We start from the raw sequence: 22,034 nt of genomic DNA, 5'->3' as shown, positions 1-22,034 counted from the left end.
AGAAGACTTTAGAATTATTCCTAGTCATTTGGGGGTCCTCCTCAAACAGTTCTACTATATACTGTCACTTTTCATTGTTTGTGTGCCAGACGTTGTGTGCAGAGCATTAAACAGTCTTTGCTGCAGAGTAGAGTAGAAAATTTTGTTTTCATCATTCCCAGTTTACCTGCAGTTAAGATTTTATTGTCACAGTTTTTTATTAATATAAATTAGTGGCTTTTCTCTTGCCCAATCATGGTGCTTCTTTTTGGCTCTTGATCTCTTTGGCTGTTCCTCGGACAATGATGGAGCATATGCAACTGTATCGCTGCCACCACATTGCCACCAGCAGCAGTTGCCTCCATGCACTAACATTTGCCCCACCTCCCCCTGTTGCTGATTGGCTGGGATAGTGTTGTTTTGCCATGTCCAAACCACTTTGTTGCCCATTTACAGAGCCTGGACCATATAGTCACACACACACACACACGTGGAGAGTGGACAGCTAGCTGACAATCAGGAGATATGTTAATTGATTTAAGATGACTCACTCCACCTTTAATATATAAACAAGTTTGTGATTTAAAAAGTTAATTTAAAGAGTTGTTACATGATTTAACTCATTAAGAAGCATGATTTCGGATTATTTCCTCATGAACAAAAATGCTTGACCTCTGTATTTTTCTTCGTAGGTATTTATTCTCCCAGCAGATGAAGAGAGATTTGATGGAGGGCAGGTTGATCTGCACAGAGAATACTGCAGCCCTGTTGGCATCTCACCTTGTCCAGTGTATGTTTAAGCTGTTATTGTAACTACAATGTTAAGAGTTAGGGTTTGTTCTGTAATTATTGTACATATATTGTACCAGATGAAAACAATTATCTTATAGTAATGGTTGCATTTGAAATGTTTTGGACAAGAAAACTTTGAGACAAGAATACAAAGGCATACAGTTCCAAGTGTATTTTAATGAGAAATATTCAACCCTAACATTGAAGGGTCCATTCAGCTCTATTACATAAACAACATTCTATGTCATCGAACTTTGAAATTAATTGCCAATCAAAACAAATGTGTTCAAACACAGAATCAATAGACTTTTCTAAATAGATCTTTACATCAATGTACACAGAAACAGATATTTCTTACCCCTTCCTCTTCTCCACAGCGGAGATTGGTGACTATGACGACATGGCAGACAGAGACTACCTGAGGGGCAACAAGCTGCTGCCTTACCAGGAGAAGGTGCAAGAGAGGATCATGGAGCTCCACCGCAGACACCTGTAAGTTGCACCGCCTTGACTATATGACACCTTGTTTGATGTTGAGATGTGTGTTGTTCCCTTCATGTTTCCATGTTGCATTCTTAGTGCTGCTCATTTACCTGACTGTGAGTGTTGTGACCTTGTTTGTTGTTGCCACATAGTCCCTTTTCCACTAGTCAAAAAAACTCACTAACACCTCACATCTGGCCATTGTCTGTAATGGTAATGGATTCAATTGGCATTCACTCTCGGGTCAAAAGACTCTGAAGCTCCGGCTCTGATCGACTCTTATGGAAACAAAACAATAGGGTGAACATGCTAATTTGGTAACACATTGAGGTGAGAGAGCACCTCAGTCGCCTCGTCACAGTGCGTTTGTGACCTCAAACATGACGCACCTGCGAAAAAAGCAGAAAGGCAAAGTGCTACTGTCAATGGGAGATAAGTCAATTGCCTTTTGTAAGTGGGTTCACCCGCATTCAAATTTCCTGCTAATTTTGGCATTAAAATGTTTTGGAAAAACCAGGAATTAGCAGTGAATCAATCACCTCAGTCAGAAAGTCAAAGTCTGCACCTCTTCCAGCTCCTTCAAACAATTATACAGATCCAATTAAGTTAATATTTACTGCTGCAGTGTCTCATAGCAACCACAGAAAACACCAGCTGAGTACCAGGCTGCAACAGATTGTTCTGTCTTCTGCTGACTTCACACTTGTGGTCAACTCTCCTGTGCACATTTCATAATATTCTTTATCATTTATAATCTTTGCTATGCCTCTTAAAATATAGTAGAGTAAACACTTAAAATTATAGCTACTTCTTTTAATTATTGTAAAGTTGAGTACATTTACAATATATACCAGGTGTAGTAGAGTAACCCTTTAGCTTGAGAGTAAGTTAACTGTAACTGTGATTGATTCCTAACTCCTGACACCATGTTAAGCCAGTTTTAAGCCAGTTTACTGTGACGTCGACACAGCTCGGCTGAGGACAGGGCTGTCACGGTCTGGCCTCAGACCTGAGCGCAGCTATTGTGGTTTAGTGCAGTTAACTTCCTGCTGTGATGTCTTGGGGATACAAATGATCAGTGTAATCACAGTACAACCAAGGAAACAACATTAGTGAGAAGCAAAATCTGTTTTTGTGAGAGGTGTAAAATAAGACACTGGTTCACAGATTACATGTCAACATTTTGTTTTCACGGTGTCACTTGCTTGTGTTAAATTCGTACATACCTCTTCACTCTCACTGGATTTTATGCCTGGATGCCTGTGCAGCATGTGGTGGCTGCTACATGAGGTTTCTGGTATGACTGTTGTTCTTGAATAGAGTAGGTCAATGTAATCGACTAAATACCAGGACTCTACAGTAAGCAGCACTGTATCTTTGGGTCTTGCAATAAAAATAATAACCTTGTTAAAACAAATTAATGGATTCGTTCAATACAAATGCTAGAGTGCTTTTACATTAAAATAGGTACAGGAAGTGTTTCAAATATCTATGTTTGACAGATATGGATTTTTCACTGTCTATTTAGCTGTGAAGTGAACATGGTATGCAGAGAAATTGGGAGGGCCCTGTCATCGCTGAGAAAGCAAAAAGCATATGCAGTTTGGAGTTAAGGGTCTGTGATATTGACAAACTAATCATGGGATTTTCTGGGATTTTGTCTATGATAATAAGTAGACAATATTTAACATCCTTTGCAAAAGACATTCTAGTCTGTGCTTGTTAACGTGATAATTGGTGCTTGTTGCACCAAAGTTTGGAGACATGAATCATGAAACTTAGGCAGAACTGAGTGACTGAACCATTTTCTGTCAGGCAGTGTTTTTCTCGGGTCTAAACTATTCAAAAGTTGTTTGTAACTATCTCTCCCACTGTGTAATTGGTTACAGCAAGTGTCATGTTTTGCCATCTGTTGCTTTTCATGTCATAATGCACTTTTTGTGGAGAATGATTCTGCTAAACTTCGCAAAGTGTGTATATTCTTCATATTCTTTCGTTGGTTAGTTTTGCAAAAAGTGAAACATGTTATATGTCGAGCTGGCAATGGTAAGTGATTTCCGATGGACATAGTTAGCAGATTGCTGTCTTTAAGCAACAGTCATTGAGGATGATCCACTTTAAACAATTAATCTAACAAGGAGTATTACGAGGCTGAAGGTGTCTGTGTTTTGCCTTCTGTCTGTGTTTGTTCAGTAATTTTTAACTTCACTCAAGCTTTGTTAGGCAGCTTATCCCGGCTCAACTTGTGGCACGGTGGCAATGTATGCCCATTCTAGCACAGTGCATGCACTCTGCGCATACTTTGTAATCTATGCTACATGACAAATTGAACTCGCAGAGTTTCAAACTCCAAATTATACCCTACAAACAAATTGTTGCCATTTGGAAGCAGTGATTGCACCTGTCCCTTACCTGTGGCTTCAAACACAAATGTAAAGTGGTAACTAGGATTAGGTAATTGAACAGAGACAATATTCCTGCTGAACAACTATAATAAGGGGGTTCATCCCATTCCAGAATTTAGAGCCTGACAAAATCCCTCTCTGCACTTTTCCCACCACCAGCCTCCTTGTTATCACAGTACTATCCTATGGCCAACGGGGGCTCTTTTCAACCTAGTGTATCAGGCAGCTCTAAAGACCTTTGCTAATCTCTTCCCTCAGTTGCCAGGGTGGAAGCACTAGCGGCAAGTTCCCTGGCCTAATCCCCTGCTCTGGCTGGTCTATTAGCCATAAGGCCAGTGGGGCAGGGGGAGGGCCCTAAGGAGATTTCACTGCTTAACGGATGAACAAAATTAGAATGTGGTGATGATTGGATGGATATGTCTTCCTAACATGCTGTTTGGTTGTAATCACATAGTTTGAGATACTGTTTCTCAAATCCTCATAGTTATAAGGGATTGCAGGTAACACTACTTGGCATATGATGCAATCTTACTTTGGTCAGATTGTGTGCAGTAAATCAACAGGAAAATTGCATAATATCCACTGGTTCCACAGTCCTCATTCATTTCAATGTGCATCTTTAAAATATGTTACACGTATATGTACATATAAATGTAAAGCCTCAGCCTGTTGATTGTTAATTCAACTCAAGCTGCTGGCCTGGTCTTCATTATGTACGGTAAAAAAAACATCTGGTTTTATTCAAGGATTATACTAATGACAGATGTAGTGTAAACATGTATATGGAAATGACTTAAAATTTGATGATCGTCCAGGGGTCTTTAAGAACTATGATAAAGGTAACATATTTATTATTTATTGAGCACATTTCATATACAAAACAATTCAAACAGTGCTACATAATATATCAACCACTTAAAATAAGTAGTGTACTGCATTAAAACCAAACAAATAAAAATGTAAAATGTTTAAAGGATAGAAATAGAATTCTGGAAATACATCCAAGATTTGTAATCGTGAGCTCATAGATTAGAAGCAATGTTTTAAAGTCAATTCTGTGACTTCAGAGTGTATGATTACACAACATTTTTTTAATGTGATTTTTGTTGGGTTGAGGAGATGAAAAATGTTAGGCTTCACCACTCATTGATTTATTTAGTGCACTTACCCCAAAAACCAAAGCAGTAAAGACACCTAGTGACAAACCTAAGTAAATCTGGATGTCAACTGCAAAGCTATAATAGGTAGTTTCATTGTTTTGTATCATTCAGCCTAGTGTAACTATGTAAAGTTGATGGGATTTTTATTTTGTCTTCTCCAGGGGCCAGACTCCGGCTGAATCTGATTTCCAAATCCTGGAGATAGCTCGTAAACTGGAGATGTATGGTGTCCGTTTTCACCCAGCAGCTGATCGGGAAGGCACCAAGATCAATCTGGCTGTTGCTCACATGGGTCTTCAGGTTTTTCAGGTAAGTGTCATTAAAGCTTTCTTTGGTGAATGTGACTTAAAGTCCCTAACATTGTTTCTAAAGTTTATTTTTCTCTTTTTAATATATTTTTGCTCCCAGGGCAACACAAAAATAAATACCTTTAATTGGTCCAAGATTCGTAAACTGAGCTTCAAAAGAAAACGGTTCCTCATCAAGCTTCACCCAGAGGTCCATGTACGTATTGATGAAAGGATTTGTCCTTGTTTACAAATTGACTGTGTTGTATCTCTTGTTTTATTCATGTCTCAGATTCTGTGCTAGGTAGACCAGCATGCTGTGTGATTTCATTCAATTTGTTGTTTATCTTTGTTCGTAGGGGCCTCATCAGGACACTCTGGAGTTTATGATGGCCAGTCGAGACAATTGTAAAGTGTTTTGGAAGATCTGTGTGGAATATCACTCATTCTTCCGCTTGTTTGACCAACCCCTACCCAAATCCAAAGCTATCCTCTTCACCAGAGGCTCATCCTTTAGATACAGGTATTAACCGCTGGCACAATACCATCGTCATAAGTCATCTTTGATGCTAGTCTATAGGGACTATGGTGGCTCTTGTACAATGAAACATAAAAAAGTTGGAGTGGTTTTATTTTTCAGTATTTTTAAATAAAAACTCTTTCTCGACAGTGGAAGGACCCAGAAGCAACTTGTGGACTACATCAGGGAAAACGGAGCAAAGCGAACACCATACCAGAGGTGTGTGTTCACACAAGTAGTACATTCACTGTTTATTGGAAAGACAGGTTGTTTGCCCTCCTAATTCCTCCCAAGCATTGATAGGAAAATGTTTCCACAATGCGTTGATCATAATTCTGACGTGAAGTTCCTTCCTTTTTTCTTCTTCAGGAGGAACAGTAAAATACAAATGTCTGCTCGTTCCCTAGCAACAGATGTGCCAAAACAGGTCAGTGGTGCTGCAAGGTTGATGCATTTCTGTAAAACCTTCTAAATATTGTACTTGATGAATAAACTAAAATAACTCTCCTCTCCTTTATTACTTTCCATTTTCCTTTCCCTCCATTTTCCCCCTTGTCCTGTCTGTGTTGCATTGTTTCAGAGCTTGTCATTCAATGACAGTCTCAGGACCCCAGGCTCCCCTTCCTCCGCTACAGTGTCTTTCCACTCAGCACACATCCTAAGTGTCCTCCCACGGACAGAACTCCAACCTCAGCTGCAGCCTTTTCCCACGCTGAGCCATACTCCATCGCCTTCCCATCAGCACCAGCAACAACAGAAGCAGCCACACCCGCAGCAGCTTCACTCCCCTCTGCAAGCCACCAGACCCCCCAGCCCACCGAAGGAAGAACCTGTCAAGGCCGCTTCCCCATCCCACTACGCTTTTCAAGGTGCCCCTAGCAATCAGGCAGCAGTACACTGCAGCCCCTTGTTTGTGTGTGTAGAGAGTGGCACTTCCCAATCAAAGGCCTCCAAAAATGGCAATGAGGATAATGAGCATGGTGGTAGAAGGGGTCCTGGATGCGTGTCGGGGGGAGGGAAGAGGGGGAAGGGGGTTCTTACACCTGAAGCTTTCGAGGCAGAGCTTTTGCGTACGAAACAGAATCCCATGTTCTCAATGTCGGGCTCACCTCTACATGTCACTGAGGAGTTCATAGATGATGATCCCACTGAAATCTCCTTTTACGGTGGGGGGGCCGAGGCCTACTCTTTTGGTCTTAATGATAAAGTACATCAGTTTCATGTTGTGGAAGAATCTGACCTCAGCAAAAATAGGATCTTTAGTGTTGGCATTGAGGATCTGAATGGTAACACCAATCCCTTCCCTGATAGCATTGTTGGTCACTCTGAGACCAGCTCCTTAGTGAATAACCGCTCAGAGTGCAGTTCCCTGGACAACCTGGGGCTCAGCTCTGCAGGTGAGTCCATGTCAGTGGGTTATGGAGGCCCAGACTCCTCCTCGCTACGCCTGCCTGGCTCTGACATCCAGTCAGAGGCCAGCTCAATGGTCAACTTCCCAGCGTACTCCATACGCTCTGAGAGCAGCTCTGCCGTGCAGTTCACTGACCTGGTGGAGCAGCTCGAGCAGCTCAGCTACCCGCCCACAGCCACTGAGGGCTCTGGGAACGGCAGCTCCGATTCAGACTCTGACTGGGGCTCTGACAGCATCCTCCCCCCTGAGCAGAACCTGTTTTACAGTAATCCCCTGACAGGGAGCAGCGGTATAGAGGGTTTCCTCCTTCAGTGCCACAACCTGCAGGCCCTGGCACTCGCAGACACCTCTGCGTCCCCTCATATTAAAATGTAACATGTCTGTGACATTCTTTAGGCCACAGTCAAGGGCTGTACAATTATTAAAAAAAAAAAAAAAAAATTCTCTATACTGGGAAGTGGAAGAAAACACGTTCCCTTTGTTAGTTTTCTGCAGCAGCACTTGTTTTTGTATCAGTGATTTGACCTGGTGTCCTTGCTACACCTGCCATGGTACTTTTTTATAATCATTCCTGTCTTCTCATGAAACTCATCTTATCAAAATTAAATATTTGTCTCCTTTCTTCAGATGAAAAATACCACATCTTTGTTATCTACAGCACTCCTATTCAGAGCAAATTTTGATTAGACAGTGATTTGGGTGTATCCCTTAAGTGCAGAATATTTGTGCTTTTACTTTGGAGGCTTATTTTGTTTTACATAATTTAAAACAACCTGGCATTGGAATATCTTGTTAGATTTGCGCCCTGCTTTCTGAATACATAGTGGTTCAACCCAGCATTTGATTTCATTGTCCGATAATGTTTTGAATAAACTAAAATAACTTCTATCTAGGACAAGAAATATTATGATATGATGATATTATGATTCAAAATATATTTGGTTATATCTTGACCAACAAACAGGCTGTCAATTTTTATAAGCTTAATTTACAGTAAACCTATTCTGAACTATCTGGCTTTGAAATCTGTTATCACAGAAGCTACTTGTTGTGCAGTATTGTGTTTTCCAGTGGTAATCTGTCTCTAATCTAATGTCTAATCTCAGGGTAAAAATGAAACCAATAGTTGTCCAGGTTCAGTGATCCTCACAGACGTGTATTAAAAACAAGACGTGGGGCCTGTTGTTCCATTTGCACTTGTGTGCCTCACTGACATCTACTGGCTGAAGTAGATGGAGCCTTTTACCATCAGACTAGTCCACAGTAAGTAGTGGTTGAAGGATACATTACAAATATTTCAGTGATTAACATTGAGCTTCATGTTTAGTTAGGTTGAAGAATGTAAGCAATGTACTCATGAGCCATTAAGTAGACTGTAAACACCACTCTCTACAAAATGAATGTATCATCTTGCAGATATGTAAGGCCTTGGTAAACATAAATGAACCGTGTACGATAGTGTTTGATACACTAGTGATTGCTAATGACTAAGAATGTATGACATCAGAGTTTGTGACTTCCTGGAGACCCTTTTAAGGATAGCAGGTATTGAGGGCTTTTATTGCGGTAAAGGTTGTTGGTGCTTCGTCTCCTCTGGCGTGCGGCCGTCGGCACGTTTCAGGGTTTTAGTGTTATCCATCTTAGCCAACGTGGTGTTTTGTATATTGGAAGGAAACGGGGGATCTTTTGCACATTAGCTTTGATTTATTTTCTTATAATTTTTCTATATTGGGTGTTTTAAGCATTGATAAAGGAACAAGTGTTATGTGTTCACATGGCGTCACTAATATACTTGCATGCACAAAAGCTTTTTTTTCCAGTAAGTGTTATCCACCCTCCAGGCTTCAGGATCAGGGGTGTCTGGTCTTGTCAAGTCTGACTTGAAATGATTTTACTGCACCGTAGAACACAGAAATCTGATATCAGTCTAATCCGCATTGTTTTGTTTCTTCACTGATATCCTTTTCTCTGAGCCCAATGCTCGATTTCCTTTTCTTTGAGCCTACTTTAATCTGCTTGAAGGTAGATTTCACTTGACTCTGCAAACATAGCTCTTTCTTTACATGTTACAGTGTCTTGTTTAGTCAGCAGCACTTGCACCGCAGTGCCTTGAAGCACTTACCGTCACTCTTTTCATGCCGTTTGCTTTTATCTCAGGTTCGTGTTTACTTTAGCAATAGGTTCAGGACTTTTCTGTCAACCACCCCTGTGGTAAAGGAGCTGTGTCAATGAATAGCTTTCCTCTTTCATAAGTCAGAAGACTGTTGATAAATACTCACCTGTTCTCATTGTCATTTTGAAGGATGGCGAGAAGCTATTTTTATTTTTGCTCGTGAAAATAGAGACATGTATTTTCAGAAGTTTTTTTTTTTTTTTTGGGACAGTTGTCTCTGTGTGGAGCGCCACTTTGTCAAACACAGCATCAGTTACAGTAAAACAAGTGGAGTTCTGATGAAGGGTTTGTCTTGATGGTTTTTTTACTTTTTACATTTTGAATTGGTTCCTTGTCTGCCATGTCACACTTCCCAAATCTCAACGTTTAAGATTTAATCCATGACGGGCTGACATTTATAACCAGCTATGCTAACTGCACTTAGGCATCAAGTAATCATCACTTAATCCTGAACTTGTATATTTACTTATTATAAACTACTTGTACTTAATGTTTGTATGTTTTATTCTCAAGAATAAAGTAATCACTTTTGGGTACCATGAATGTCAGATTCTTTTTGAGATGCAGACTGAAATCATACAAGCAATGCTCATGTAATACTCTCAACCCATGTGGTGGGACTTTCAATGGCTAAAATGAAAGATTCTTATGATCCAGAACTAACGACTCACAAGACTTATATAGCACTCTTATAGAATCTGTCAGGTTTGTGGGGATTTCATATATAACCAGATTGAAAATATTGTAGCAACAGTAGCAACATGCTCCGAATTGTCTGTTGTCAAGTTTTAGTGCTCCACACTTGAGCCAGTACCCTTTTATTTTCTGAACAATTGCATCACATGTCCCTCTGGAGGATTTGAAGTTAACTATGTTAGTGTGGAGTTCTCCACAGTGTAATGGAATTAGAAGCCAGTATTGTCTTGCAACAAGTCAGTACACACAGTTGTTTTCTTTTAATACAGTCTCTTATGCTGTTGGGGGTTGGGTCCTACTCTTACACAAGATTCTTCAAGCTAATTCCAGCTGTGTGTGTGTGTGTGTTTGCGCACTCACTATTTAGACAGGCTTTGTGCCAGGTCATTCCACAGCAAAACCCCCGTCCTCCCGCTGTGGCTCCTGACGTCTGCCCTCTCCTCCTCTCGTGTCGTTCCCCTGTGGGGCTCTTCAGATAAACTATAAACAAACTATTTGCCCTCCAGACGAGCCACATTCTTGATAAGTCTTTGCATGAGCAATTATTTCCGGGTCGAGCTCTGACTTTCTTTTTTTTTTCTTTCCTCTCGGCCTTCCCCACTCCTTTTTTTCCTCTCTCTCTTTTTTCTCTCTAATAGAATTAGAAGAACAGCTGTGGTGACCTGTGACTCGGTAAAGAGGACAGCCCAGCGTTTCATTTACTTGTTTTGTCTCCTCGTTTGTTGTGTAGTGAAGCTCTCAGGCAGAACAAAAGCAGCAGGGCCTGTTCTCTCAACTGGAACTGGGCTCGTATAAGTTGGTGATGAATCATTTGTCCCTCTGGTAGACGGCTCTGAAAACAATGGCAGAAGGGGGAAAATGTGGGAACCATTACTTGGCTTTGGTCGACTCGGCTGTCTCCTCTTTCATTTGTGGCCAATGTGTGTGATGAACCATTCCACTTGTTTTGTTGAAATGTGCAGTGTTTTTTTTCTCTGAGGGGGAAATGAGATAATTAAGGAGAAACAGGTTAAATGAAGATGAAGCTCCAACATACAGTGTTCGATGTTTCTATTCTACTAGTTTCCCTTTGTTTTGAGAGCATCATAGCTGACCTAAACTCGACCCATTACAAAAGTTCATGTTCGGCCTGTTTGGGTAGACTCATTCAACCCTTGTGATTCTTTTATTTTCACTTTTCCAACCTTTACACTGTAATTTGATTTCAGCAGGCAGTTAATTTGACATAAAAGACTAACATTTTCTGTTTGTCCCTCTTCCACAGACTCTGTTGTGGACAGCCCTCAGCTCTCGCCCTTCAACTCCAAGGATCCCTTCTGCCTGTCGCCCTCCCTCCAGATGTCCACCCTCAGCCTGCCGGGCCAGGCCCCGTCGCCCCTGCAAAGCCCCAATCCAAGCGAGGTGGGCAGCAATGCCAGGCTAGAGGAGGAGGAGGAGGGCAGGAGGAAGGTACACTGCTTACATGCCACCCTTCCACCCCCTGCCTCACAATCCATATTTAAAAGAGCAGATATCAGAGACTTAATCTTCCTTGTAAAGTTTCACAGGATAAAAATGTTCAGTTTTCTCATAACGAAGGTTGTTCATCCATTAATTTTGTAACTTCCATCTCTATTAGCGATATCCTACCGACAAGGCCTACTTCATTGCCAAAGAGATTCTGACCACAGAGCGGACGTACCTAAAAGACCTCGAGGTCATCACTGTGGTGAGTTCATCTTTTTTTTAAACTGGTGCAGTGTTCATGGACAATTTGTGCAGAGCTATGGTGCAGAGTGAAGTTAGAAATTTTTGTGTTCATCCTACCTGGATTTATCTGCAATTATCTGCATGTCGGCTGTTCCAGACGTCTGTTAAGTAATCTTCGCCATTAACAATACAAATGTGAATGGTTCTCGATATATGCGTTCTTAAGGCAGATGGATAGATGGATTGATTATATTCTCTTCTTATTTGGATTGACCAAGACAATGTACAAACAATGTGGTTGTTGTGAGTAAAATATAATGAAGCATTATGCATCAAAAGATAGATTAATAAGGATTATATGTTCCTTTGCTCCTCACAGTGGTTCCGCAGTGCTGTGATCAAAGAAAACGCCATGCCCGAAGGCCTGATGACCCTCCTCTTCTCCAACATCGACCCCATCTATGAGTTCCACAGAGGCTTCCTCAAGGAGTTAGACCAGAGGCTGGCTCTCTGGTAGGTGGTTTTTATGTGTGGTAAGATGTATTGAAACTCCTCATGTCATAGTAACAATTACAAAATGTCTTACCTGTGTTTCAACAGGGAGGGACGCTCGAATGCTCACGTCAAAGGCGACTACCAGAGGATTGGTGATGTGATGCTGAGGAACATGTGTTCTCTGAAGGTGATTTCTTAGCTCTTGAATTAACACCACCTCCTATACTCCTGTTTGATTGACAAACAGTATGTCAATGTCTCATCATCCTTAGGAGTTCACCAGCTACCTGCAGAAGCACGATGAGGTTTTGACAGAGTTGGAGAAGGCCAGCAAGAGGCTGAAGAAGCTGGAAACGGTCTACAAGGAGTTCGAGCTGCAGAAGGTGTGCTACCTGCCCCTCAACACGTTCCTACTCAAGCCAATCCAGCGCCTCATGCACTACAAACTCATCCTGGAGAGACTATGCAAACATTACTCCCCTGAACACCGAGATCACGACGACTGCAAGGGTGAGTTCTCATCCTGTCCACACATCTCGGTATGTTCAGAAGCAAACTTAGCGTTGACCACTTGTGATCAGATCACTCAGGACGAATGTTAATACCTGTTATTATGTTGAAATTGTTTTTAGAATAAGTTGTGGAAAACTGCATATATACATTATAGTCAGATGATAAAGAGGCAGATATGTTACTGGTTTGTCTGTCTATACAGAGGCTCTGAAGGAAGTGGCAGAGATAGCCACTCAACTCCAGAGTAGTCTCATCCGGCTGGAGAATTTCCAGAAGCTGACAGAGCTGCAGAGAGACTTGATTGGTATAGAGAACTTGACGGCTCCAGGGAGGGTGAGTGCAGTGACACAGAGGAGGGGGTAGGGGGCGCTGTGAAACTGGTTAAAAACTGCACATGACATCTAAAAGGCTTCTTCTGTCGTCAGGAGTTCATACGAGAGGGATGTCTGTACAAGCTCACCAAGAAAGGGCTGCAGCAGAGAATGTTTTTCCTGGTTTGTACAAAACTCCAACCACTGTAACTCTAATTCAACATCCTGCAATGATCGCAAACTCGAAAATATCTCTTGACGTGTCTGTCGTCTCTTCAGTTCTCAGACATGATCCTCTACACAAGCAAAGGTGTGACTGCAACCAATCAGTTCAAAGTGCACGGCCAGCTGCCCCTTCATGGCATGATAGTGAGTATCCAAGCTATAACTATAACCTGGAGTGACCTCCAGCACTCCTGCTATGACTCCGAGGACAGTATTAGGCTAGTGATACCCAGTGATGTGAGGGTGTTAACACCCAGGATTTTCAGTATGAGCTGATCAGTGTGGCAGTGTGTTGAGAAGGAAGGGGCTGGGCCTCCTAACTGTGCATGTCTCTGCTTTACTCCTGGATGCAGCTCATAGTGCTGGATGCACCGGTAAGTCCTCTGAGCTCTGCCAGATCGGACGCAAAAACCCGACCCTCCTTCTCCCCATGCTTGTGTAGGCAGATCACCAAAAAACACACTTAGCACGTGACTCAAGACTCATTATCTCAGTCCTCACAACTATCTATTGTAGTTATCTAACCAATTATGTGAAGTTGTGTTTCCTTCTCCAAAATTGATTCAAGTACGGACAGTGAATGAAAGGCTGAATGAAAGGACGGACGTGGCTTGACTCCATATCTATGTAACTGCTCCAGTAGAGGCTCTTTGGCAGATCTCTCTGACTTGAGACTTTCTGACTCAGTTCCCCCTCTTGTCAGTTCCTAATCTCAAACCACTGTAAACACAAAGCTGTTCAGATCACCATTAGAAGACAGCAACTCTTTCCTCCACCAGACTAAATTTCTCTGATTCTCTCCCTTGTGTGTAGGTGGAGGAGGGTGAGAATGAGTGGTCAGTCCCCCACTGCTTCACCATCTACTCTGCTCAGAGAACTATCGTAGTGGCTGCCAGGTGAGATTTCTCTTCAGCCGTTTTTCAGATGTGAATGTCAGAAAATGTGGTGAGACACTTTCCAGAGTTTATCTTTCACTCAGTGGGAGATTGTCTGGGTCAGACGAGTTCATAATGACAGGAAAATGTGCGGCGCGTTCAGGTGAGGGGTGACGCCTGAGTAGAGCATGCAGGAGGCAGGACATGACTGGCTCGGTCAATTGCGTTCTCACATAAAAATTGTATCAATTCCATAAACATTTCAAGAAAATGTCTGAAAGCAGCTTTAGACTTTAACATATATACAGAACTCTGTAAATGTTGAGACAGATTAATGGACATGCATAAAAAATAAAAAGCTCAATCTAGTAGAGCCTTTTGACATTATTGGCATTTCACTTTGCCGATATTCACTAATGTGAAAACCTTTATTTGACAGTATAAACAATGTGTTTTATTTGTTGTATTTTTTACAGTTAAATTGGAAACTATGAAGCCTCAGTTACATTTCTTTTTTCATAAGGGGTTTATGTATCAGTATTGAAATTCTTTTAATCCCTCATATCCATATCAGTCAGTCTCTACAATTGAAGTTATTTTATAAAAACCCTACATTTGTTCCAATTTAATAAAACAAGATAATGTTAATCCAATTTTAGATTTTAATAATAATACTTATTTATGAGAATCTATCTACTCTTGAAAATTCCTGACAATTAAAACCATTTCAAGGAAAAAAACAACATCTTTACTTAAACAAATTCTGACATGATCAGTCAGACTAATCCTAGTTTCCTTTTGACTCAGTGAAGTTGAGCACAAAAAGTTTTTCTGTGGAAAGAGGGATTGTTCCAGACATGAATTTGTGCATAGTTTTGGTGTTTACCTCTAAATAATAAAGTGGTTTAGATAATCTGGATAATCTGATCATGTGACTGCAGGAATTATGGACAAATGCTCAAAAATGAAACCCAGCTGTTAATGAACTGGCTTTATCCTTTAATAGAAGCCAAACAGATTATATTAAATGCAGACCTCAGTTTTTTTTATTATCAGATTTTGAAAGGAATGCTCTTTAATCCAGCTCCCCCTAGTGTCTGGATGAATAACTTCCTTTGAGCAACATGTGTTATTCACTGTTCGTGTGTCTTTTGTTTTTTCAGTTCTAAAGTGGAGATGGGGAAGTGGATTGAGGATCTGAACCTGGCTATCGACATGGCCAGGAAGTCGCATGACAAATCCGGCATCTTCTTCGATCCTGGACTCAGCGATCGATCCAACCGTAAGATTTACCTCAGTAAAGTGTCTATACGTACAGAAACCACAAAACCTATTGAGTGGAAAACTTCTGTGTTATCTGGATATTTTGTTACACTTGTGAAAATATTTTTTTCCCCATGGGACATACCAACCACCCAGATGTACAGTTAATCCCTTCCCTCCACACAACTTCCTGTCCCCCCTCCTCCTTTCCCTCTTTCCCCACGGGCCTCCCTCAGGGTCGTCGGACGAGGTTTCTCTGGAGCAGGAGTCCGAGGATGACATGAACTCCTCCCGGACCTCGCTGGACAAGCAGACGCACCACCGTGCAAACACAACCATGCATGTGTGCTGGCACCGCAACACCAGTGTGTCTATGTCCGATCACAGCCTGGCTGTGGAGGTACTCCTCCTCCGCCCACATTAAGACACATGCACAAACATTTTCACGCCCAAACACTCACAGACCATCACTGGTTGTACTCACACATTAATGACATCAACAGTCCAATCAGTGGCTTCAAGCCAATCGGCTGTCAACACTCTGGTCTCCATCTTGGCATTTTACCTTCTCTTCCTAACTCTTCACATTTGTCCAATGTCCCTCTTTCCCCTGGTGACTGTTAATTTCCTGTGTATGAGTTGTCTCTGTTGTTTACTGAAGTCTGCTCCGTATGCAAATAATTTCCATAATGTGCATGAACGAGAGGTTCTGTTATTTTTCCCCCTGACACTAATATTTTCACTTCACAGAACTGGAAGATTTCCTAACGGGTTTCTCTTCATCCCTTTTCTTCTTCCTCTCAAAGCTAACATGCTAACACTATTCTCTGCACCCTCTTTTCTCTGCCTTTTCACTCTCTCAGTCTACGGCTCTCCAGCTGTTTCCCCAGAGCTCCCTCCTCGCTATCTCCTGGGCCAAGGCCAAAGACCAAACACCATCACACATGTTTGCTGGTACCGAAACCAGAACCTCTCTCTTACTGATTACCTGCGCATGAATCAGGTACTAGAGTCACGGGCCACAGCAGAAAATAAAAAGACGACAGGGTTCATAGTACTTAGTCGAGTATTTAAGCTCATACTTTATACCTAGTATACTTACTCATACTTAATTAGTTTTAATTCATTAGGTTTATGGATAGATTGTATTTGAAGGGCAGTCCGTTTTATCTGTAATGATAAAATATAGATTACAGGTTTGGGCAAGAAACTCAAACATGCAGGTCGGAAACATTAAACTACCCAATTTATTTAGCTTTAAGTCATTAATAATCCTTCATTGTGTAAGAAGTGGTTTTCTTAGTGTGCAGCAGAGTTCAGTTGAACATAGACTTTTGGCTGTGAACTATGAAGGATGTTTACCACAGTCAGTTGGGACTCCAACTTTTGACCTATATTTAACTAAGTGTTTCTGATCGCTCATCTTTATGCCTTTTATTGACCTATTTTAGCAGCTATTACTTTAGTGAGTGCAATGTTATCTTCACTGAATATATAGCAGGACAATAAAACCCGAGTTGCATTAAACCCAGTGTTTATTTCCATATAAACATTTGGACAAACATAAACACCCAAACTTGGTCAATAAAAAGCTCACTCAGTTAATAATACAGGTCAGTGCAGCAATCTTTGTAACTGTAAGTGAGACATATTTTTAGTTTTTAATTTTCCTCTTGTTGTTCCTCTTGAGTGTTTCATATATAGTATAGTATATAAAAGCTATGTAAGTCAGCATTAAAGTGAGTTCCTCTCCTGAAACACCTCGTCAGTCACCAGACAGGGACAGTGTGAGGACAGTGATGTGTTTTGTGAACATTAGAGCATGTCAACCTTTTTAAGTAATAACACTAATTCAAGTGATCAACCTCACTATGAGCATAATGTCTGCTCTAAAGAACAGAACTGACAGAAGCATGATGAATAGATGAATATAATACACTTAATTATGAGGTTAACACATCACAACCATAAATCACTGACTGTTGTTTTGAATGTACGAACCTTAATTCCAGTCATTAAATTATTTCTGTCTCACCCATGTTCTTTCTGTTCTGTCCTCAGAACCAGCTGTCAGGGTACCTCCTGAGGAAGTTCAAGAATAGTAACGGCTGGCAGAAACTCTGGGTCGTTTTCACCAACTTCTGCTTGTTCTTCTACAAGACTCACCAGGTCAGCCCTCACATCTTTGCATGTATTTTTTCTCTGGACCCAGTAAAAACATGGTGAGAGAGACTGTTGCTGTTGTTGTTTTACAGGACGACTTCCCGCTGGCCAGTCTGCCCCTGCTCGGCTACACAGTCAGCACCCCAGAAGAGTCTGATAGCATTCACAAGGAGTACGTCTTCAAGCTGCAGTTCAAGTCCCATGTTTACTTCTTCCGAGCGGAAAGCGAGTACACATTCGAAAGGTACAAGCAGATTCACTATTTCATCATGTATTCCATCCAACGAAGCTGTCGCACACTTCACAGGGTTATTAGATAACACTAGTTTTAAATGAAAAATGTCCACACAATTGAAACCGGAGTTTGCCTTTCACACATGAACAACCCAGGAGATTCTCAGAACACAGAAATCTCCGGAGCGTTCAGGTGACCGGAAACAAACTCTCTTGACATCTTTGTCGGTGTCTTCTACGTGAATGTCCCCGCTTTTTCATCTTGAGATATTTCTATTTCTTTTCTTTATTTAACATTTTTGCGTCTGTTGCGTGTTAGAAAGGTCATCGACACACCATCGTGGTAAAACATCCAGAGGATCTCCTGCTGTGTTCTCAAAAGGGCTCATTTGCACATTATCCAGAGTTTTTACTAGGAGGCTGGCAGGAGAACCTCCGTGGAGCCTCTCACTCGGACCTTTTTTGCGTTCTCACAAACAGCCCCTCTGGAGAATGTCAGGAGATTCTCCAAAGTTCAGCGAATGTCTGAAAGCAGTTTGTTTGACGCTGCATGCCATTCTTCTTCACAGATGGATGGAGGTGATCAAGAGTGCTGCCAGCACCACGGGACGGATGAACCTGCTCATACCTAAAGGAGGTCCCATGGAGATGAATGGAAAATGAATCGTCATGCGTCCAGAGGCTGGGCCTCTACGACGTCAAATAAACTCAGACTCACTTCCTATTAACACAGAACTGAACATTTTGACATTAACAAGTGGAGACTGAAAGTTGCTGCCAGTTTTAAAGTGTTAACGTTTCTCTGCTTAACTTCTCTAAAGGGCTGTGTATTTTTTTTGTCTGTGTTTCATGGTGTAAATGATAACATTTGCTCCAGTATACAGGATATAATGAAAGGGAGACTTGTACATTATGATCTAGGTTTTTTTCTTTTATTTTTTTTGCTTGTGTGACGCTCAGTTGGGCTGTTCATATAGACTGATACAACAGGAGATACTGATTTATGGGACCAAATCCAACACAATGGGCTTAAATTTCAGCTTTTTCAAGGACTTTTTTTCCACTTGAAACTTTGTCTGGTTCGTCACTGAGCGAAAGCAAACATGTTATACAGTATGTGGAAAAATGAAGGAATGGGATGGTATGTGCTCTCTTCTTCTTTGTACTTTGAAGAGCCAGAGGTGTGTGTGCGTGTGGGGGGGGGGGAGTGTGTCAGAGACAGAGATGGAGGTGAGGAGAAAGTTAAGGAAATGTTAGAACAGGTTTGAGATGCGAAGCCGTTCAATTCTTGGGAGTTCTGTGGGAACATTTCAATAATTCATGCTGCTGTTGGGATGAAGACGCAGGCAGTTTGGCTTCAGACAGAGTGAACTTTTCACAGGATTTATAAACTGTCGTAGTGTTAAGTTAAGATTTTCTTCATGCCAGTCCACTTTATTTGCCTGTTCATGGAAGGATGCAGCTTTTGTTTGAAATCACTTCGAGCGGTTCTGCTCAATACTCCTGATTAGTTAGGCAGCATTATCGCCCGTGTGGTGGTACATTAATCTCAAATATAATCTTTTGTCCTGTTATTAATTTTTGCATAGGGCTAACAACTCGAGGAAATACTGTGCAGTTGGTTGCTCTAGAGTTTACTCATGACAGATTGCAGATTTTCCCTCTGAAAGCAGAAGAACGTATTTTGAAGTAACTTCTTGGTGCTTGTGTCTCTGTGTTTGTCAAATGGGAGCAGACTTATGGGATGCTGAGGACACTTCCAGTTATTTAGTGTGCTACATGCAATCATGGTATATTTGGGAAATATTTTTTATGAAGACTGGAACCTTTGCTCTCCGTTTATGTGCGTGTGTGTGTGTGCGTGTGTGTGTGTGTGTGTGTGTGTGTGTGTGCAGAAAAGCCAACTGTGTAGTCCCACCTACACCCGCCTCCGGAGCATGTGACGGACAGTGATGATGGAGGTCATCAACGTCTTGACATTGTGTGTGTGTGTATCACTGACTCTGTTGCACAGTTAACATTGAGTATGTTACTCCTATTTATTGTTTAGCATGTCATCAGGGCCATGCTCCTGAGTGCCCTCGTGTAGTCTTCATGTTATACCAGTGAAAACCTAACGAATAAACCATCATTTCAGTCAGAGTTTGTGTCAATTTTTTCACACTTTGATTTACCAGAAAACATCTTGTCTCCAGATGTCAAGCAAACATCTGGTGGTAGACTTGTGTATCTGAGGTGTTTACCTCAAGGGACTTTACACTCTGACTAAAAAAGATCTTTCCTGTCTGCAGTATACGGAAATATTGCCATTGTTAGCCTGTAGTTAGCATCATCTTTTAAAAATAACACCAAATATGATGAAAAAACTATGTTCAATAACAACTATTTATAAAAATCGCAAATAAGACCAATTTAAGCGATATGAGAGCCACTGATTTGTTGTCAGAAGGTGGCCTCCTTTCCCAAGAGCAATTTAGTTTGGAGTTGAATTCACGTTACCGCAAGTTAATTAACACGAAAAAGGCATCAGGCTTGGCTTTTGATTGGGTTATTTATATACAGTATTTTCACAATTAATACTCAAGATCCATGAATTATCTACACTCACAATGTAAATGTTTCCTGACCCATGCTACACCCTTCCAGCAAGTTTCATGCAAATGCATTCACTTTGTTTCAGCGTAATCTCAAACCAATAACAATGATTTGACTCACCGTTGACTTAAAGGGTAAAATGTGAAATGATGCTGTCAGTGTCATCAGACCAGAATCTGCAGGGGTCATTTTCTTCAGTTTACACTGCAAACACAGCGATAAGATACAGAAGCCAGTATTTAATATGATGTAGAAAAAGAATGGCAAGAAAACTTTGTTGTGCTCCTTGAGCATGCTACGTTACTGGAAGTATAGATAAAGATGTTTGTAGTCCGACATTGCAGTCATCCCTTCAGTTCATACAACACAAAACTATGATTATATGCACTGTACTGCAGCTACTTTATCATCATTGCGCTTAAGATATTTAAATAATTACATCACTCGTATGTTAACAGTAATAATATAATACTGTAATGTTGTTTTCATCATTACACTAAACACTAAAACACAAATGACAGTACTGCAGATATTCTACATTGCAACAGTTCTGGAAAGAGTTGTTTTCGCTTAATCTCAATTACTGGAAAGTTGTGTTGCAATGCTGCACAACTGGATCATGTTAAAATCCATTTTAAGTTTGGCAGAGGTGCTGCACAAATGCAGTGATCTGTGCAGCAGCAAAGAAGCACTAAACCATGAGCTTACATCAGGTGATTATTGTGATTCCCTTTTTTCTACTCTGGATGCAATAGCAACATTTTGCTTCATAAGGAAAGAACAGTTTCAGAAACACACACTGAAACTTGTGTAAAAAAAAACTGAAGCTACAGCAACAGTGAAATACTTTAACACCTCAAGTGATACAGTGAAGATTGATCATCTATTGTAACCTGTCGTAGAGGTTAATATGCTGGAAGGTAAACGAGAATGAGTCCAGATAATAACGAGTCTCATTCAGTTTTTTCTGGGATTGAGTTGTTAGCTCTGTGTTATTGGTAAGGTTCCGCAGAAGATTTGAGCAGTCACACACAAAGCAGGGCATTCCTCAGGCATGTCCAAACAACGAGAGCACTGGGTGGGGTGGCTTCCCCAGAACTGCCAATATCACTCGTCTGCCAAGAAAATCTGCTCACACAGTTTTCTGTCAGGGAGTGGAGAACGCGTGTTCTCTCTGATGTGCTCATGACATAGGTTGCATTCAGAACTCAGACAAAGGAAATAGTTCCTTATAATGGCTCAATCTAATCACCACTACAGGGAGCACATAATGACTGACCTATCTGAACAGAAACACCATATGATAAGTCCGGAGGCGTCTTGTGACTGTCCTGCATAGAGAGTGGAAACAGGCATAGCTATCAAGCCATCCTGGCTTCATACACTACTACACAACAAAGACTCACTCATCAATGTGTTACATCTCATCTCAGCTTTATTTAAATTAAGCTATTAAACTATTGACACACCAATACACGTCATATGGGTTATACCCTGCAGCTAAATTTACATTTACTGCCAAAATAGTGTACATTACAATCTAGGATGGCGAATTTATAATAGAATGAGCAGCAGGTTTTGCATGTATCTCAAAATGCTTTACACAGGCCAGAGCTTTGCAGACAATACAAAACAACTCACTGACTCACAGTCATTAGTCAGTCTCTCTGAACTTCTGCCCAAGAGAATAACCCTGATGATGTCATCTGTGGCACACCCACTGCAAGTCACTCGTTAAGGAGAGATCAGTGAACCGATGCTATTT

At 41.2% G+C, this 22,034-nt stretch overlaps 1 protein-coding gene across 4 annotated transcripts in view; it reads left to right on the top strand.

The window, feature by feature from the left end:
- farp2 (FERM, RhoGEF and pleckstrin domain protein 2) overlaps positions 1 to 19,816 on the top strand; it is a 31,037-nt gene extending 11,221 nt beyond the window's left edge. Inside the window, exons 6-28 of one of the 4 annotated variants that reach the window (XM_069522527.1) lie at positions 672 to 769; positions 1,149 to 1,263; positions 4,981 to 5,128; positions 5,228 to 5,323; positions 5,466 to 5,629; positions 5,777 to 5,845; positions 5,996 to 6,053; positions 6,207 to 6,495; positions 11,171 to 11,307; positions 11,525 to 11,614; positions 11,975 to 12,108; positions 12,196 to 12,277; positions 12,363 to 12,600; positions 12,806 to 12,936; positions 13,029 to 13,097; positions 13,194 to 13,283; positions 13,493 to 13,513; positions 13,953 to 14,035; positions 15,178 to 15,296; positions 15,514 to 15,677; positions 17,339 to 17,446; positions 17,533 to 17,684; positions 18,244 to 18,477. In XM_069522527.1, the coding sequence (XP_069378628.1) occupies positions 672 to 769; positions 1,149 to 1,263; positions 4,981 to 5,128; positions 5,228 to 5,323; positions 5,466 to 5,629; positions 5,777 to 5,845; positions 5,996 to 6,053; positions 6,207 to 6,495; positions 11,171 to 11,307; positions 11,525 to 11,614; positions 11,975 to 12,108; positions 12,196 to 12,277; positions 12,363 to 12,600; positions 12,806 to 12,936; positions 13,029 to 13,097; positions 13,194 to 13,283; positions 13,493 to 13,513; positions 13,953 to 14,035; positions 15,178 to 15,296; positions 15,514 to 15,677; positions 17,339 to 17,446; positions 17,533 to 17,684; positions 18,244 to 18,337 (2,749 nt within the window). In that variant the 3' untranslated portion in view covers positions 18,338 to 18,477. Of the gene's footprint in view, positions 1 to 671; positions 770 to 1,148; positions 1,264 to 4,980; positions 5,129 to 5,227; positions 5,324 to 5,465; positions 5,630 to 5,776; positions 5,846 to 5,995; positions 6,054 to 6,206; positions 6,496 to 11,170; positions 11,356 to 11,524; positions 11,615 to 11,974; positions 12,109 to 12,195; positions 12,278 to 12,362; positions 12,601 to 12,805; positions 12,937 to 13,028; positions 13,098 to 13,193; positions 13,284 to 13,492; positions 13,514 to 13,952; positions 14,036 to 15,177; positions 15,297 to 15,513; positions 15,678 to 16,140; positions 16,281 to 17,338; positions 17,447 to 17,532; positions 17,685 to 18,243 lie in introns of all 4 variants that reach the window. The other 3 variants (XM_069522525.1, XM_069522526.1, XM_020080997.2) reach the window with 3 other exon arrangements.
- Positions 19,817 to 22,034: the final 2,218 nt, after the last annotated feature.

This window comes from Paralichthys olivaceus, chromosome 3, assembly GCF_024713975.1.
Source record: "Paralichthys olivaceus isolate ysfri-2021 chromosome 3, ASM2471397v2, whole genome shotgun sequence".
In the NCBI taxonomy this organism is placed as follows: Eukaryota; Metazoa; Chordata; class Actinopteri; order Pleuronectiformes; family Paralichthyidae; genus Paralichthys; species Paralichthys olivaceus.
This window is presented reverse-complemented; position numbering and strand designations above follow the sequence as displayed.